Source organism: Hemitrygon akajei, chromosome 3 (assembly GCF_048418815.1).
Source record: "Hemitrygon akajei chromosome 3, sHemAka1.3, whole genome shotgun sequence".
Classification (NCBI taxonomy): Eukaryota; Metazoa; Chordata; class Chondrichthyes; order Myliobatiformes; family Dasyatidae; genus Hemitrygon; species Hemitrygon akajei.
In genome coordinates, this window is record NC_133126.1 from 124,839,405 (window position 1) to 124,858,767 (window position 19,363).

The window sequence follows — 19,363 nt, forward strand, 5'->3', positions numbered from 1 at the left end:
ATCGGTGGTTATATTGCATTGAGGAGTAGACCAAAGGGGTATGCACAGCTGATTCCTGCTTAGTTTCTTACAGCTTCCAGTTTGTGACGTTAAACAGTCCTGTAATGGCTCTTAGAATTGACTTTGGTATAGTTTATTTAATACATGATATTACATTTATTAAAAATTGCTAGGAAAACCCAAGGACATAAAGAAAGTCACAAAAAAGAACTTCCTACCAATGTGAATTGATATAAGATTCAACTTGTTCTTTTTGGTTCACTCCAGTTACATTTGTTAACTTCGGAATCTTAATGCAAAAATGGCAACATATATTAATACAATATCTTTAATGCAATAAAATGTTTTAAGTTACATGCAGGGCTCAATCTTGTCATTTCTAACCATAGACTAACTGCTAATCATCCAAGAACACTGAAGGTGTTAATACTGCAAGGAATGAGATCGATGTTCCATCTAATCATCAATAAGTTTAATAATGCGCACCAAACTTCAGCCAACAGATTCCAAACTGGAGCAGCTCTCCTCATTCTCACAGCTCTCCTTGTGTGATTCCAAGGATCAAAGCAATGAAGCTTCAATCATTACATTTAGGACACAATAACACATAAGACATAAAAAATAACAAGGAACAGTTTAGTTCTACCTGATGCCATACAGATTGTGAGAGTCATAGGGATGGCTTCTCAATATATACAGTGTACTCAGCTTAAAGGAAACGTTTCATTTTATCATCATGATGTGCAACAGGATGGAAGACAGTTCTTACATACATATGTACAATATACACAAAAGAGGTACTAAATAGTTTATGTATCACGGTGACAGCACCTGTATATGTACAGTAACTACAGAGAAGAGAAATAACTTAAGCCTGCCTGGCAATAGTTACCTTTCCCCTGAATGTCAATTCTTGTACAGTTACATACAAAGCAAGTCCAAAAACTTCAAATAAAAAAAGCTATAAATACTAGAAATACAAAACAAATACCAAAAAAAATTGCTAGAAACAACAGATCCGGCAGCACCTAAGAGAAAGAGATTTAATATTTCAGGTCAAAGACGCTTCATCAGCACTGGGAAAGAAAAAAATACAGAGGAGGTGGGAGAGCAATGGATAGGACACAAGGAATATCTGTGATAGGATGAAGCCAAGTAACATGGATAGATGAGGACTGTTATTGATGTCCAACAAGTCAAGCCGTGCCAGTGAAGAGAGAAAGAGACTGAGCCAATATCACAAGTGTATGGCTTTGAGCAGAAATGGCCAATCCTGATACAGGCAGAGAATATGAGCTACCTGAAGGTGGAGAATTGGATACTGAGTCCCGCAGTCTGCAATATGACTAGATGATAAACCAGTTTTCCCTCAAGTTTGTTTTAACAGTACAGGAGGCTATAGACAGGTTAGAGTGAGAATAGGGCAGAGGATTAAAATGGCAGGGAACCATACAAACAGTGTCACTCCTGGGAATTGAGTGCATCTGTTCCACAAACTGATGGCCCAGTCTGTGACTCAGGGACCCCATTAAGAACATGGAACGCAGTGCACCGGATAAAATAAATGCAAGTGAACCACTGCTTCACTCGGAAAGCCTGCCTGGCCCCTTAATGATGGGAAGGAAAGAGGTGAAAGGATTAAGATCTTGCATCCCCTGCAACCTAACACAAGAAAGTGGTGGGGAAGGAGAAGATGATTGAGGTTTTGCAAGGGAAACTGTTCCTTTGGAACTCTGGTGATGGTGTGAGGCTGGGGAAAATGGTGAAGGATGAACTGTTGAATGCAGAGGTGGAATTAGTGGCAGGTCGTTACTTGGTCCAGGAGGAGAGAGTGTAAAGGCAGAATTGTGGGGAATAGATGGAATGTGATTAAGAGCTCTGTCCACAATGCTAGATGGGGAACCATGGTTTAGGATGAAGGGACATTTTTTTAGAGGAACCCATTTGGCAAATACGTACTTCTCTGTTCCTCAATGAAGCAAGTCATGGATTTGTTTAAGGTACTCTCGGGCGTTTTATAAACTGAGTGTAGATACTCAAACTGATCAATGTCAAATTTCACATGTACAAGCCGGGCCATTATACAAAGAGACTACAGTATGCTTTTCAAAGGCTGGACATAACTACAGAGTTTGGATTTATCAGCATGAGTATAAACCATGTAGTGAAGGGACAGGGATTGGAAATCATCATACCTCTTGATATCTTTAATCATTTGTTCAAATATAGTAAGCATTGTTTTAAGAGCTTTTGTGATTCATTGTATAGTAGGAGTGGCCATAGGAATGTGGTACATTCCACGTGGGGTGCATTCTGTTGTAACTATGGCTGTGGGTAAGTGGTGCAGACTGTAGTAATGTGCCTTGTTTTTAATCTGATCTGTAAAATATGCAGACATGTGGCCTTCTGTAATCAGTTAAACTGAACCACCTTCTTAGGTCATGATGAACTTTGTTCCTGGCTGACGAAGGTCGATCGTGGCTTATGATGAATCGTTCACTAGTTTGGTAGTTTTGGACCAGACAAGTTGCATGGCTCCAATTCTGTCAGGATCCTGGACATGGTAAACCTGAAACTAGAGATAGAGAGAGAAAATTAACATTTGAGGTACTCTTTTTTTTCTCACCCGGTAGAAATGAAAACAAATACAGATGACATTTACTGCTCTTGATTCCGGCAAAATGGCCAGAAGGCCTGAAAAGATTCAAAGTTCTTCTTTGACACGTATTTGTTCTAAGCTCTTTGTTCTCAGAGTGAGAGGCAGGAGATTTTAAAAGAGGTGAGTGTCGGGACTCTGTGTTTAGCTTCAGCTTGCAGGAACCGAGAAAAGGCAGGAGAGCAAATTGTTAGCTGAAATTGATAGGTTAATTGGCAGCAGCTGAGGCATTGCACAGTCAGAGCAGTGGGAATGGTAGTCAGGGCAGTGGGTTCAACTGAATGGGGTGAGCATGCTGGGCTGTTGCCAGCTCTGTCTCTAAATAAACAATGTGTTCTGCTGCAGCACTGTATAGACAACATTTGAACTGAAGCTGGATGACCGACAGATCATTCCGGAGACCGGGGGGGTTTGATAAACAGATCAGAATTCTGTTACAGGGAGGCAAGCACACCTAGGTTGCAGGAGGTAGCCGTCAGGGAAGAGAAAGGCAATAGACAGACGGTGCCGAGTACTCCTGTGGCCATTCCTCTCAAAGCCAAGTATGCTGCTTTGTATACTGTTGGTGGGGGCGGCCTATTGGGGGAAATCTGCATCAGCCAGGTCTCTGGCACTGGCTCTGCGGCTCAGAGGAAAAGGAGGAGTGCGGTAGTGGTAAGGGAGTCACTGGGGGATCAGACAGGAGATTCTACGGATGTGAAGGAGACTCCTGGCTGCCTCCCAGGTGCTGGGGTCACAGACATCACAGGCTGAGTCCATAGCACTCTGAAGGGAGGGGGTGAGCAGCTAGAAGCTGTGGTCCACATCATTACCAATGACATAGACAGGAAGGATGGCAATGTCCTGCAAAGTGAGTCAGGGAGTTAACTGCTAAATTAAAAGATCAGACCTCCGGGGTGGTGATCTCAGGATTGCTATCCATGCCACATGCTAGTGAGGCAAAAATAGGAAGAGAGTGCGACTTAACGTGGTTAAGGAGATGGTGTAGCAGGGAAGGCTTTAGATTTTTCAGTCACTGGGCTCTCCTCCAGGCACAAACGGGATGGTTCACAGCTGAACTGGAGGTACACCATTATCAGGCACACAGCACAAAAACAGACTCTCTTCATTGGACGGCTCACATTCCACAGCACCTGTTATCTCTGACCGTAACCCAAACACTGATTTGCTCGTGCTGTTCTGGGAGGGGTAAGCAAGAGATGCAGAGGGGTGGGAGGTCAGCAAGTTGAGTGGCTGTGAGAAAAGTAGATGTTAAGCCAACAAGCAAAGGTGGAAATTGAAAGGTTGAGCATGGTGTGACTAATGGCCTCAGGCGTACCTGTTTCAATACGGGGAGTAACATAGGCAAAGCATGGATTAGCATGTGAAATTGTGATGTTGTGGTCATTAGCGAGACTCGGCTGCGAGGGGGAAGGGTGAATTGATGGAAAGTGGAGGGTGAGGGATCCGGCCAGGAAAGAGTAGGAGCTGTTACTTCAACAATAAGGAGTAGATGAGGAGTATAGACACATAGAAAACCTACAGCACAATACAGGCCTCCCGGCCCACAAAGTTGTGCCAAACATGTCCCTACCTTAGAAATTACTAGGCTCACCTATAGCCCTCTTTTTCTAAGCTCCATGTATCTATCCAAAAGTCTCTTAAAAGACCCTATTGTATCCGCCTCCACCACTGTAGCCGGCAGCCCATTCCAGGCACTCACCACTCTCTGTGTAAAAAAAAACTTACCCCTAACATCTCCTCTGTACCTACTCCCCTGCACCTTAAACCTGTGTCCTCTAGTGGCAACCATTTCAGCCCTGGGAAAAAGCCTCTGACTGTCCACACAATCAGTATCAGAAGTGAAAACCCGTACAATGGAATAGAATGAGTTTGGAATTTCAAAACAATTCTCTGAATAAACTCATCAGCTTTACAACACAGATTTGAATGTTGGTACCCTTCTCAGGGCAGCCAGTGAACAAATGGCATAAACTAATACCACGCTGGCTCTTACTACACGCACTTTTGTTAATATTGCAATGTTTGCTGTATGATCCAGCTAGATATTAGAATCCTATTTACTGTACCTATCAAGTGGGTAAGAACTACGGAGAAAAGGTTGGGAGAATAATTATAACCTTTTCTGTTTAGCAGAGCTCAGACAGTTAAAATTGCAAAGGTTGGTTACCCAACAGACTTCTATAGTCTGCATTCTCAAACTGCTCTTTTCCATTAGCAGAAATGACACTTGGCCAGAGCTGGCAGGGCTGTGCTTTACACACACAAGTTCTGATTCTTTTATGTGGTCCCAAAAGCAGTTTTAACTGAGAAATGAGCAGGAAAGTTCAAACCATCCATACACCTCCTTCAATGATGTGAATGCAGGATTTAAAACCTATTTCTGTCTACATCACTGGCTGCAGTATGGACATCTCACACAGAGGACTGTGTAAACCTGCTATCAGAAACAGCCCGATTTCTATCTTTGATATCTCTTTTTTCCCCTTTCAAGGTTCTTTTGAAGACCCTGACCAGGAGTAAAATGCTGACTTCAGTTCTTTGCGGGAATGGGACCCGTTCTCGGGGCATCACGACCGGCTGCTTTTCGATGTGCCAAGGATGCGGCCTGGAAGACTAGTGCGGCTTCAGGGTGCCGGATTTTCATGGCTCCGGAGGCAGGTGGATTTGAGGCTTTGCCGCACGCTTGAGGGCTCGGTGAGGGGTGCTGATGCTTTTTTGCTGGTGGGGGAGGGGGGTCATCATTTTGCTGCTGCTTGTGTGTGGGAGGGGGCAGTTGGAGGGTCTTTGGGGTTCTAACATTTAACTGTCATTCATTCTTCGGGGTACTTCTCTGTTTTTGTGGATGCTTGCAAAGAAAAAGAATTTCAGTATGTATATTGTATACATTTCTCTGACATTAAATAACCTATTGAAACCTATTCATGTCCTGTAAGCTATGATGTGTTCAGAAGCTTCTGACATTGATCACTGAATGTTATTCAGTACCAGCACCTTAAATCATCCATGAATAGCTGAAATTGCTTTTTCCCTTAGCTCTGTCTACCAAAGGACAAATTCCAAATTTAGTGAAGAAGAAGTAATTGTGCTAGAAGGGCTATACTATTCTGTACGAGGCCCCCACTTTACCCTCCACGGGAATGCAAGGCCGATAGATGAACTTTACCTTGTTTAATGGTGTTGCGCCTGACTGGGAATGCATGATTGAGTCTAGTGGAGGGAATTTTATTCTGTACCAAGCCTTACAATCTCTGATCTACAAGAGCTTTGATAAAGCATGCATATTGACAAGAGACAAAGGACTGCTGATACTGGAATATAGACAACAAATGAGAATCTCGAGGAACTCATAAACATGAGATTCCACAGATGCTGGAAATCCAGAGTAACACCAACAAAAGGCTGGCAGAACTCATCAGGTCAGGCAGCATCCTATGGAGAGGAATAAAGAGCTGACATTTCAGGCTGAGACCCTTCATCATTTATGGAAAGAAGTGGACAGTTAATGTTTTGTGTAGAGACCTTTCAGCTTGGCTTTTCCATATTATCGTCCAGGAGTGTCGGCATTCCTTCTTCCCCCCCCCCCCCCCCCACAGAACAACTGAGCTCCTCCAGCTTCACATACGTCAATCTGCCAGATTATCACCTCAGACTTTTCAAAGACTTACCTTGTTCAGAATAATGTCAAAGTAAGCTGTGTTCCAGTAAAGACCTTCAGTGTCCTGGATTTGCAGCAACTTTTTAACATAACTGTCGACATGGCAGTGCTGCACGGGGAGGAGGTGGGTCAAATGTATCTGGAGGCTTTTCTCAGGGAAGCCAGCAAACTCTTCTACCTTCTTATAGATGGTGTCAAAATCAAGCTGTGGCTGATAATCTTCATAGAAAACGTCGATCTCAGGTATGAAGTAGTTGGGGAGTTTCCTGAGCACAAGGCACCGTAACAACACCACCAACATCCGATAAACAGATGATTCCAGGTCAACCCAATCTTTTGACGATGGAAAAAACTTCATAGCCCAGAGTAGCACCATCTAGTAAAATTAAACAGATAGTTGATAACCAGAAAGTGATTCATCTAGGACACTATCATTCGCTGAATTCAGAACAAATCTTTGACAAGCATGGGTTTCCTACACGCATGCTGTTCTTCACTGAAAAAGCCATGGCATGATTCCCCTCCTTCTCTCATTGAGATGGTTTACATTTAAAAAGACTCCCAATAGCAAGTAGAATGGACACCTTCTCTTATGGGCCACGCTAGCAGAATTGGTCACTCTGCTCTCGGCCTTTTCCACAACTGTTTTATGCTCAGAGACTACAGTTTCATTTGCCTGACTGACATCCTCCAGTATTTCAGAGATTGATGGGAGAAGCTGGAGAACTGACAGACCTATGTGTACTTCCTCTCTGCCTCTCCGCTGGATTGGCACGGTAGTGTGGTGGTTAGCACAACACTTTGCAGTACAGGGGATCAATTCCCATCGCTGCTGGTAAGGAGTTGGTGTGTTCTCCGTGACCGCGTGAGTTTCCTCCCACAGTCCAAAGCCCAAATGGTTGGTAGGTTGATTGCTCCGGTGATTAGGCTAGCACTAAATCGGGGATTGCTGGGTAGCATGGCTCGAAGGGCAGAAGGGCATACTCCTCACTGTATCTCAGTAAATAAACAATATAACCAACATGGTATCATCAGGGATCCCCTATCATTGTAATCCTCCTGAGAGCCATCTGAGTTCTTCAGCCAGATAATACTTATTTGGACCATCCATTAACCCGAGTATCTTTCTGACTTTGTTAGTGGGCTGACCTTGATCACACCTCTGTGATTTGTTATTGACTGCACACTCAGTGTGTTTGTCGTAAGTTCAAAGGACAGAACTCGGCTGCTTATTGCAATACTGTTTTAAATACGTTAACGTTTCAGCCAGCTCTGCTCAGGTTGGTGCATCAAGGCTTTGAATCAGGACTCCATTGTTCCTTCTTCAGCCTGCTCATCTGAGCACAAAGTGTGGACATCAAACTTTCTAATAAAATGAAAAAGTGTGAATTTTGTTATCAGAAAATAGACAGGATTACTTTTCTCCTCCTTGGTTGAAAACCAGCTGTTCTCTGTGCTGGGATCCGGGTGGTCCAGGCTGCTTTACAAAGGAAATAAGCCTGTGGGTTATGTTGCAATGCTGAGGATCTGAAATGCAGCGATCCCAGCGGTGAGCGAGTACACACAACCCTGTCAATTCTCCAGCTTCTTCCATCAATCCATGAAATACTGGAAGCAGGACTTAAATCTCCAAGCCTCTTGTCACATGGTTGTGCACAGATAAAGACATCAAACAATTTCACAGGACAAAACAAGTGACACACCTGGAATTACAGCTGCCATTCTGTGTTTAATCTATGTTTAAGTCCTGGATAATTATGATGGATTTCATTTCAAAGAACTCTTATCACAGAATTGATAAGCACTGCGATACTGAAGGCAGGCACTCACCTGAAGCTGTTTAAACGTGAGTCCTCTCTTGAATTTCTCTGGAAACCAATGATCGGACTTAATTCTGTCCAGAAGACACAGGCTTTCAAGACGATGCCCTCCGTCATCATCTGCTTTCTCAAGCAACTTCTTCATTGGTCGCTCAAAACAAAACCTGAATTTGAAATAGATAACAAGTGTTCCTTTTGTGGAAACAGCACAGTCTTTCCAAGCCAACAGAGATTGATCTTAAAGTCTATTGGGTCTATGCAGGCAAACAGATGGTACAGCCCGTGGTTACTCAGCGTGGCTGTAGACATTCACTACCACTATTCAGAGTGGCATTGGATACCAACACTACTTTTACTAAATGTGATCTGCTTCACGCTGAGCAGTTGGGAGATGAATAAAGTTCAAAGTACGAAGCCCGCAGAAAGTCGGCATGCTTCACTAGCACCATCTTGCACGTTCCGCACATTGTGGCACCAGATGTTTCCCCTACGGTTCCTCACAACCAGACAATTACTGTGAGTATGGTACTGAACAGCAAGGCAACTTTTCACTACAGTAGTTTTGGAAATCAGCATTCCTGATTTGGGCTACAACACTGCAGATCAAAATTTGTTTTGTCTTTGCTTTTTAGCAACATATAAGAAGCATTGGGAGCGCAAATAATTCCTGAAATCATAGAAATCTTTAGACCAAATGGTGATGAATGGGGTTAGTCGAGATAAGTGGTCCGCATAGACGCTGTGAGCAGAAGACCCCGTTTATCTCCTGTACGACTCCACTCACAGTGGTATTGGACATCAACACTGCTATTACTGACTGCAATATTCACTGTAGAACTAGATATCAACACCACAGCTACTCACCGGTACTGGCACTCTACTCGCACTCTACTCACTGTTGTCACTGGCATTTTAGACACTGTACAGTGTTTTACAGTAGTACTGTAGAATTGGACATTACCACAACTGTTGCACACTGTGGTTTTGGAAAGCAAGTCGATTTTATTCACCAGGAAATTGAACAGCAACACAATTGTTACCCAACATAGTATTGGACTTCAGATGATCTGTTCATCTTTAAGATAGATTCCATCTGTAACAGTTTATTAGACTACCATGTCATTTCTGAGATTACCTTCAATGTAGCTCTTTGCCACTTCTTGGACTAACTATACCAAGGGATGAAATATGGTCCTTATAAATGCAAATAACCAGGGCGTACGGATGGAGAACTATTCAAAGTGGGACGTCCTTCCTGTTAAACACTTAAGGGCCTAAGGCAGGGGTGTCAAACTCATTTTAGGTCACGGGCCGGATTGAGCAAAATGCAGCTTGATGCGGGCCGGATCAGTCGGACGCGTGCGAACGCAGCTTTCGTTGCCTCCGTTTTTTCAGCCTGCTCTCATGTGTCTCAGTCTCTGCTATAACTACAAAGTGTTTCACTTTACAAATTCCGTTTCTTATGAAGAAGACTGCCGAATAAACACTAAAAACCCTGAAAACCTGGTACCTGAATAAACTCAGCATTAGCCATATCATACGCCATAGGCGCTTCGATTACTGGGGCCAGCTTTAATAGTAATTAGATATTATCTCGCGGGCCAAAGATAATTCCACCGCGGGCCGGATTTGGCCCGCGGGCCTTGAGTTTGACATATATGGCCTAAGGGAACTCACAATGTTATCAGCATTGATGTCTTTAACTACATTCCATATAACCATATAACAATTACAGCACGGAAACTGGCCATCTTGGCCCTTCTAGTCCATGCCAAATGCTTATTCCCACCTAGTTCCCTTATCTTTCTCACCTCACTTCAAGTCCAAGTAACTCAGCAGATGATGAATTGTTGGGATTGAGTTCAAGGGCTAACCTATATCCATAATTCTGTTTTCCAGGAAAGAGTTTATGTTTCCGTGGCAATACTGAACTTGAATCATCAAACTCAGGTCAATGTCCCAAAGTGGAGAGCTTTCTGATTGGTTGCATCACAGTTTGGTATGGAGGTCCCAAAGCTGTAAGGATGGTAAGAGATTTCAGAGGGTCCGCTCCATCACGGGCACGTCTCCCCACTACTGAGGACATCTTCAAACGGCGGTGCCACAAGAAAGCAGCGGCCGTCATTAAGAACCCTCACCATCTGGACATGTCATCTTCTTATTACTATCATCAGGAGCCTGAATACCCACACTCAGTGCTCTTACTACCAGCTTCTTCCCCTCTGCCACCAGATTCTAAATCGTCCATGAACACTACCTCGCGAATCCTCTTTCAGACTACTTCAGACTTAGGTTTATTATCACCGGCACATGATGTGAAATTTGTTAACTTAGCGGGTTTACTTATTTGTATTGTAATTTATAGTACTTGTTATGCCTGCAGTGTACTGCTGCCACAAAACAACAGATCTCATGATTAACGTCAGTGACAGTAAGCCTGATTCTGACTCTAACATCTAGATAACTTGACGTACCGATCACTGTAAATCAGTTGCTCTAATTATAGTCACATTTACCTCCAGTGATAGTAAGTTGCATTGCTGATGTCAATGTTCGCGAGTGTTGCCCGACTAAGTGACTCTGGAAAGATTTTCTCAATCTGGTTTCCATTCCCCAAAAATGTCTCCACGGCACTCCGAACTATTGGAATGATATTAACTCGCAAGGGCTTTATTAAGTTTCTTAGAAGCAGAGTTATCCGGGGACCGTCAATATTTAACAAAGAAGCATCCAGATCTCCTGTGGAGGCAAAAGGTGTACTGAGGTGAGAAGTTACTCTAAACCAAGCAAGGCATTGGAATAAACTTGTTACATTTTCTTAGTCACTCAAACAAAGAGCCATGATATCAAGCCATATTACTACTATAAATTCCTATTACCTGAATAAAAGACCTAGATTTCACGATAGTTAAGCATTTAAGTTCTAAGGAAAAAATTAGTAAATTGGTATATTTGTGCCAAATAAATTTTTATTTTGATAACTGATATAATTTCAAAAATGCTGGAAACATTCAGAAGATCAGGCAGTATTTATGGAAAGAGAAACAGAATTGATATTTAAAGTCAAAGAACCTTTGTCAGAGTTAACTCTGTTTCTTAGGCAATGTTTCTATTGCTCTATCAATAGTAAAATGTAATGAATGGCAAATGTCCACAGTCACAAATTGAATGATCCCAATGCTAGGAAGTTTTGGCTGTTAGTGATAGTCACGTAGAGTGCAACATTCAGATAAGTTATTATATTCTTCCTCTCGTGCTTTGTGGTGCATCAGGCAGCAACCTTGCCATTTATTTAGCATTTTGTCTGCTTTTGTTTTATGAGGCTGAGTTGTTAATTCAATGCTCAACCCAGCATGGATGGAAAGTGTGCAAGGAGCCGGCTGGATTTGAACCCAGGACCACCCGTCATGATGCCCATTGCTGATGCCGCTACACTACCAGCTGGCAAGATCGTTGCATGGTTAAAGGTAATCCATTTGAGACTCTAAGCATACAAATTTGTTGCTTGTTGGAAAGATTGAGGTAAAAGCCTGGATCGTAGAAAACTTTCTCTGTGTGAAATCATTACCTATGTGAGTCCAGATGCCTTCTGCCCTGAGGTCGTCTGAATTTCCAGCAACATCTAACTTGAAGATTCCATTCAAAAAGTGTTGCCATCAGTATTACCACTGAAACACCTATTTACTTCTAAAAGCACAAGGTGTTAATTTGGAAATACTTCTGGGAAGTATGTGAATGGTGTCGAAAGAGCTTTGGAACTGCCTTCTAAAGTGCCTATTATTAGCCCAGTGGTTCTTCAAAAGGTGTCCTTCAGAAGGATACCATGGGTTGTGTTTTTTTGTAGCTGTTGAGCAGAATTCACTTCCTAAAGCCAAGAGCTCTAGTTTATATCAAGAATGTATCAGGTGCACATCTGACATAAGGTTTAACTTCCAATTAAATATACCCAATCCAACTTTGCATTTGACATATTTTCTCCTGGAATGATCATTAATGCTTTTTTGGCTATTAAACTGAATCTTGAATTAATAACACTGGAAAAATAGAGCAATATAATCCAATTTCTAATTCCTACTCACCTAACTTAGCAGAAAGGAACTTGCTGATGTAATCAATGCAGGCTCTTTAGACTGAAAGTATTTGCCTCAAGTGGAAAGAGGTACTGAAACCAGAAGATACCTCAGAAAGCAAGATAGTTTTACTTTTTATTGTTCATTGTTGTTCAGGATAATCAGCAGTATTCCTCTCAGGCTCACAACAAAACTTTTGATTCCCTTTCTCTGATGTTAATTCTCTTCTCTTCTTTCTTGACACCTCATTCTTTGAGACAACACCAATCATCCACCTCCACAAACTCCTGCTAGATTCATGCAGGGTGATGAGGTAGCACAAGGCAGGTATGTATAGTTTCCAAAATTGAAAAACAAAACTGCAGATTTGTAAATCCCAAATAAATACAGAAAATGCTAGAAAAACTCAGCAAGTCAGGCTGTATGTGTGGAAAGATAAACCATCAATGTGAATATATAATCAGAAGATATGTATGGTTTGTGGCTTCAAAATATGCCCAAAACAGCCCTTAAGACTAGGTACACAAATAACCCACAAAAAGCAGACACAGAGCAGCATTAACTAACTTACAACATAGGTCACTGAGAGTTCCGTGGAGGTAGCCCAGGGCAATGTGTACAGAATTTTAAATATGCAGTAAATGGTAAAACCCTTAAAACCACGAATGATCTTGGGTCTCTGTGAAAGTAGCAAAAGTCAGGAAGTAGAAGGTGTTTGGGCCTTGTGGATAAGAGTGACGTTGCAGCTGTATCATGTGCAGTGCTGGTTGTCCTGTACTGGAAGGATGAGGATGCTTTGAGAAATTCAGGTTGCTGTCTGGATTAGCGAGTATTAGCTTTACAGAGAGGTTGGACAAACTCAGATTGTTTTCTCTAGAGCTTCATAGGCTGAGGATTTATAAAATCCCAAGATGCCTAGATGGGGTAGATATTTTATTTTTCTCAGGATATAAATGTCAAAAGCTTTGAAGTGAGGGGGAAAGATGATTTACACACATAGTGGTAGGTGCCTTGAATAAGCTGGTTGGGATAGTGCTGTTTAAGAGTCATTCATAGAGCCATATGAAGACTCAGGGAATGAGGGATATGAAAAATGTGCAGATAGATTTGGTTTAATTTGGCATCATGAATACTGGGCAGCAAACAAATTATATTGTTAATCAGCACACACGTGCAATGATGACATCACTTCAGGATCACATTTTGTTGTTAGATTTTTACAGGTGGAATGGTAGTGTCTTAGTATTTATGAATGAGTTATCTTTCACACCCAGAATGGTGAGTAATCTTTGCGTCACCCAATGTGAAATTCAGTACAGCTGAGTAAGGAGAAAAGAATTTCATTACGAGCCATTTCTTAGGACAAAGTTCTTTGTAAGCAGAATGAAACCGCAGAGCTGATCCTTAGTCAATTTAATCACACCCTGAAAATGGGTTGGTAGGTAGGAAATGACATACATACTCATTGGTTGAAGAACTCAGTGGTTTGAAGTAAAAGATGATGTGGGGGCGGGGAGAGAAAGAGAAAGAGAGAGAGAGAGAACATAGGAACACTCAATGTCAGTAAGACAAAAGAGCTGATTGTGGACTTCAGGAAGGGTAAGATGAAGGAACACATACCAATGTTCATAGAGGGATCAGAGGTGGAGAGAGTGAGCAGCTTCAAGTGTCTGGGTGTCAAGATCCCTGAGGATCCAACCTGGTCCCAGCATATCGATGTAGTTATAAAGAAGGCAAGTCAGTGGCTATACTTTATTAGGAGTTTGAAGAGATTTGGCATGTCAACAAATACACTCAAAAACTTCTATAGTTGTACTGTGGTGAGCATTCTGACAACAGTCTCTTTTTTGTCTGGTGTGGAGGGGCTACTGCACAGGACCAAAAGAAGTTGCAGAAGGTTCTAAATCTAGCCATCTCTATCTTGAGTACTAGCCTACAAAGTATCCAGGACATCTTCAAGGAGCGGTATCTCGGAAAGTCAGCGTCCATTATTAAGGACATCCAGCATCCAGGGCATGCCCTTTTCTCACTGTTACCATCAGGAAGGAGGTACAGAAGCCTGAAGGCACACACTCAGCAATTCAGGAACAGCTTCTTCCCCTCTGCCATCCGATTCCTAAATGGACATTGAATCTTTGGACACTACCTCACTTTTTTTAAATATACAGTATTTCTGTTTTTTGCACTTTTTAAAATCTATTCAATATACATAATTGACTTATTTATTTATTACTACTTTTTAATTTTATTTATTACTATTATTATTATTATTATTGTTTTTCTTTTCTCTGCTAGGTTATATATTGCATTGAGCTGCTGCTGCTAAGTTTCATGTCACATGCCGGTGATGATAAACCTGGTTCTGATTCTGACACACTGACTGCTAAGTGATAAAAAGGGTGACGATCCTCGGCGTCATAAGGTGATAACTTGGATAACCACGGAAACAAAGCATGCATTCAGAGGAGCCATTACAAAATACCTACTAAAAAGTGGGAGTACCAGTTAAAATTTAAAATTGTTACATATTTACTACCACAATTCTGAAAAGTAACTCCTGAATAAACAATTGCTTTTCCTTGTGCTTAGCTTGAGCTTCGTTACTCAGAGTGCATTACCTAGTTTTGTAAAGTTGAGGAGCTAATAGTTATTCTCAATGAAAGTAAACTTAGAATATTACAGGTCCTTCAGTTCACGATGTTGGCTGACCTTTGAACTTGATCCAAAATCAATTTAACCCTTCCTTCCTACATCCTCTCTAAAGCTTCCACTTCCTTCCTATAATGAGGTGACCAGAACTGAGCACAATATTCTAAGAGAGGTCTAACCAGAGTTTTACTGAGCTGCCACAGTATCTCAAGGCTTTTGAACTCAATCCTTTGATTAACGAAGGCCAACACTTTATACACCTTCTAAACAACCCTACCAGTTTGTGAAGCTATTGGTTAAAAGAAATTTGACTTTGGGTTATTTATTTTAAATGACTTGGAAGCTGTCGTCAGCTTCAACCATATGGATCATAATGCAAATCAAAACAAGTTTGTTAGCTGCCAATGGTGTAAAAACTTGTTTCAGTAGTTAGACCAGTTTTATGGAGTTGCAGCAACATCTGCTGACAGAACATTGATCAGAAAACAATGAGGAGATCCAGAAAAGTTCAGGAGGAAGGGCAAGCCAGAGGGGGTATGTGCTGCAAAATGAGAAGAAATGTGCAAGTGAATTCACGTGAATTATTAAAAGCAAAAGAAGGTTCTAAGATTGAAGATGTATTGTCCTCTAAAGCTGTTTAAAATAAGTACCAGGAACCTTTTCATGAAGTGGATCTTGGAGTACACCAGTGAACTGAGTGAAATATTTGGTTAGAGTGTAATTGTACACTATGTGATGTTCCATTGTTTTAGAGGTGGGTGTAGAGCATAAACTCATCAGAAATGTTGGCTGTGGTAGATTAATGATTAGTTAACTATATTTATGGAGGGAATTCATTTACTGGCACTATTTCCCCTAAGGCACAAATGGAAACAGCTGCAGATGGTTGTAAACTCAACTAGCTCCATCACGGGCACTAGCCACTCACATCTTCAAAAGGCGATGCCTCAGGAACGCGGCATCCGTCATTAAGGACCCTCGCCATCCAGGACATGTTCTCCTCTCATTATTACCATCAGGGAGGAGGTACAGGTGCCTGAAGACCCACACTCAAAGTTTTAGGAATAGTTTCTTGCCCTCCGCTACCAGATTTCTGAACAGTCCATGAACCCATAAACACTACCTTACATTTTACCCTCTTTTTGCACTGCCTTCTTATTTTTTTATATTTCTTAATGAAACTAATAGTACTTTTTAAAGTATTGCACTATACTGCTACCACCAAACAACAAATTTCAAAATGTGAAAAGCCGGTGGAAGAGGTAAAGGGCTGGAGAAGAAGGAACCTGATAGGAGAGGACCAGAAGACCAGAAGACATAGGGGCAGAATTAGGCTATTCTGCTCCATTGAGTTTGCTCTGTCATTCAGCGTATGATCCCTATCAACCCGTTCCTCTGCCTTCTTCCTGTAACCTTTGACACTTGAATCTAACAACCTTTCCTTTAAATATACCCAATGACTTGGCCTGCACTACCATCTGTGGCAATGCATTCCACAGATTCACCATGATACGGCTAAAAGAATTCTTCCTCATCTCTGTTCTAAAGGAATGTCCTTCTATTCTAAAATTGTTCCCTCTGGTCCAAGACTCGCCCACTATAGGAGGCATCCTCTCCAGATCTTTTCTGTCTAGGCTTTTCAATATTTGATAGGTTTCAATGACCGTGGACCATGGAATAAAGGGATTTGATGGCAGGTCATTAGGGTGGGGGAAGAGAAGAGAAAGGGTGAGAGGGCCACCAGAATGGGGGGGGAGACGGAAAAATGTGGGAGGGGGGAGTCAGAGGGGAGTGGTTACCATGAGTTAGAGAAATCAACGTTTTTGCCATCAGATTGAGAGACTACGCAGATAGAATATGAGGTGTTGCTCCTCCAACCTCACTGTGGCTGTAGAAGTGACCATGGACAGACAAGTTGTTCTGGGTTTGAAAACTCAAATTGAATTGTGGCCAACACGAGGAAATCTGCAGATGCTGGAAATTCAAACAGCAACACACACAAAATGCTGGTAGAACACAGCAGGCTAGGCAGCATCAATAGGGAGAAGCGCTGTCGATGTTTTGGGCCGAGATCCTTCGTCAGGACACTGAATTGAATTGTGGCCACTGGGAGATCCTGCCTGTTGTACAGACAAAACAAAGGTGCTCAACAAAGTGGACCTCCCGTTTGCGTTGGGTCTCACTGAAGTAGAGGAGGCCGTAACGGGAACACAGATCCAATAAATGACCTTGAGAGACTCACAGATGAAGTGCTACCTCACCTGTTTAGGGTCCTGAATGGTGGTGGAGGTAGGGGCAGGTGTAGCATTTCTCACGTTAAGTGCCAGGAGGTAGGTCAGTGCAGAAGGACAAGTGGACAAGAGATTTGCGTAGAGAGAAATCCCCGTGGAAAGCAGACGGAGGTGGAAGCCAAGATGCGCCTGGTTGTTGGATTTTGCTGGAGATGACAAACGTTGTGGAGAATGGATATGGAGATCCACGGCATACTAGGTGAGGACAAGGTGAGGGCAGATGTGCAGGAAACGGAGGAGATGCTGGGGAGAGCAGCACCAATAGTGGTGGAATGGAAACTCCATTTTCTGACTAAAAGAACCCACCCCAAATGTTCTCAGGCAGTGGAACCTGGGAGTACAATTACATAGTTCCCTGAAAGTGGAGTCACAGGTAGACAGGGTGGTGATGAAAACTTGAGACAGGGTGGTCTTCGTAAGTCAAGGCGTTGAATATAAAAGTTGGGAGGTTGTGATGCAGTAGTGGAGGACACTCGTGTTCAGATCTCGTCTCCCTGCTTTAGGAAAGACATATTAAACTGGAAAGGGTGCAGAAAAGATTTACAAGGATACTGCCAGGACTTGAGGGGCTGAGTTATAAGGAGAGTTTGGACAATCTAGGACCTATTTCTAAGAGCATAGAAGACTGAGATGGTGATTTTATAGAGGTACATCAAATCATGAGGGGCATAACTAGGGTGAATTCCAGAGCTGAGGTCTCAAGAACTAGGGGGTGTTGGTTTAAGGTGAGAAAAGAAAGACTTAAGAGGAATGTGAGGACAACTTTTTTACTGATTCTATTTAAGTGGAATGAGCTGACAGAGGAAGCAGCTGAGGCAGGACAAAAAACAACCTTTAAAAGACAGTGGGACAGGTACATGGATTAGAAAGGTTCAGAAGGTTATGGGCTAAACACTGGCAAATGACTGTAACTTGGATGGGGCATCTTGGTTGCTATGGATCAGCTGGGTCAAAGGTCCCATCTCCATGCTGTATGACTCTATGACTCTATTTACAGTAACTCTCATGATATATTTACAATCAGGTAATGCAACAGATAACACAAATTAAATAAGGGACGGTGAACGGATGATACATCATTCTATTAAATAAAGTACACGTGGACTTGACATAAATAAGGTGACACTTCACAACTCACGGGGTGGTAGCCATTATTATAACATCAAAACTTGGATCGTTGCCCTTCATTCCACTGCCTGTTGCCTTGTACATTATCTAAACCATGGTAAGTCTCAAAGCTCGTTCGAGCCATTGGCAAGTATTCAGCCAACAATCTAGTAATGTAATTTTAAAGAAGAATTCATAAGCTCCTTACCTGGTTTAAGAAATAGGTTCTGCTCACAGTAAACAATGGCTCCTTTAAGAAGCTCTTTCAAGATACTTATGACTTTTCCTGGAAGAATATGTCCACTGTACTGGGATGATTTAGAAAACTGGTAGAATATGTCACTTCCAAGCCAGTTGCTTTCACTTTCCTTTGGTACAGCCAGGTAAACTGACCCCTTTCTTGTATGGGTCTGATGAATGATTCCATCCACAGAATAGGGGGTGTCGCAGCTCTCTTCAATTCTCAAGGACGAATCATTGAATCTCAGAGGCACCTCCATGTCTAATTCATCAAAGTCTGTCCTAAGAGTGTATTCAAAGCAGGCAAGCTCCCTGGAATAGTCTACCTGGAACCTGCTGTCTTGTTGATGAACTCTGTCAAGTATCGTGAAGAGAATATCTTCACATTTCTGTATTTCAATAATCTTCATGTCCTGGTGGGATTTTATCCCTAATAAATATCTCTGGTACCAACCCAAACTATCCCGGTTTGACAGCAACATGTTGACGATCTTTCTGCAGTCTCGATAATGCTTCTGTTCCTGATTTATAAAGTGAGCCTGTGAAATAAATAAAGGAAGGAACTTGTGTGATTCTGGGAGTGGTTTAGGCGTGTTGCAGCTCAACCTGAGTACTGTAATACCTGTAAATTATGCCCAGTCTGTTTTGGTGGACAAAGAGCTGATCAACAGGAAAAGCAAAGAATGGGTGAATGCAGAAGAACTTTCACATTAATGGATAGACTGGCCTTCCATCTCTAAAATCCAGACCGGATTGCTGGGGATCAAATTCTGTTTTATATGTCTGATGTAATAAGGAAGGGGTCAGAGTTTGAGCATATATTGACAGCCTTCACTTTCTTGTAACTGGATTCAATTTCCTAATACCAAATT

General features: G+C 42.2%; 1 protein-coding gene and 1 long non-coding RNA gene across 2 annotated transcripts; one reads left to right on the plus strand and one right to left on the minus strand.

Annotated features, from left to right (window-relative positions):
- Positions 1–314: 314 nt before the first annotated feature.
- Positions 315–19,019, minus strand: LOC140725375 (protein mab-21-like 4). The gene is made up of 5 exons (XM_073040776.1): positions 18,460–19,019; positions 10,651–10,873; positions 8,145–8,298; positions 6,325–6,690; positions 315–2,575 (listed from the first exon to the last, which is right to left on the minus strand). The coding sequence occupies exons 1-5, from the start codon at positions 18,971–18,973 to the stop codon at positions 2,483–2,485; spliced, it is 1,350 nt and encodes a 449-aa protein (XP_072896877.1). The 5' UTR covers positions 18,974–19,019; the 3' UTR covers positions 315–2,482.
- Positions 10,040–14,793, plus strand: LOC140725376 (uncharacterized). The gene is made up of 3 exons (XR_012098332.1): positions 10,040–10,898; positions 11,457–11,601; positions 14,500–14,793. It is a non-coding gene; the product is annotated as an uncharacterized lncRNA (long non-coding RNA).
- Positions 19,020–19,363: the final 344 nt, after the last annotated feature.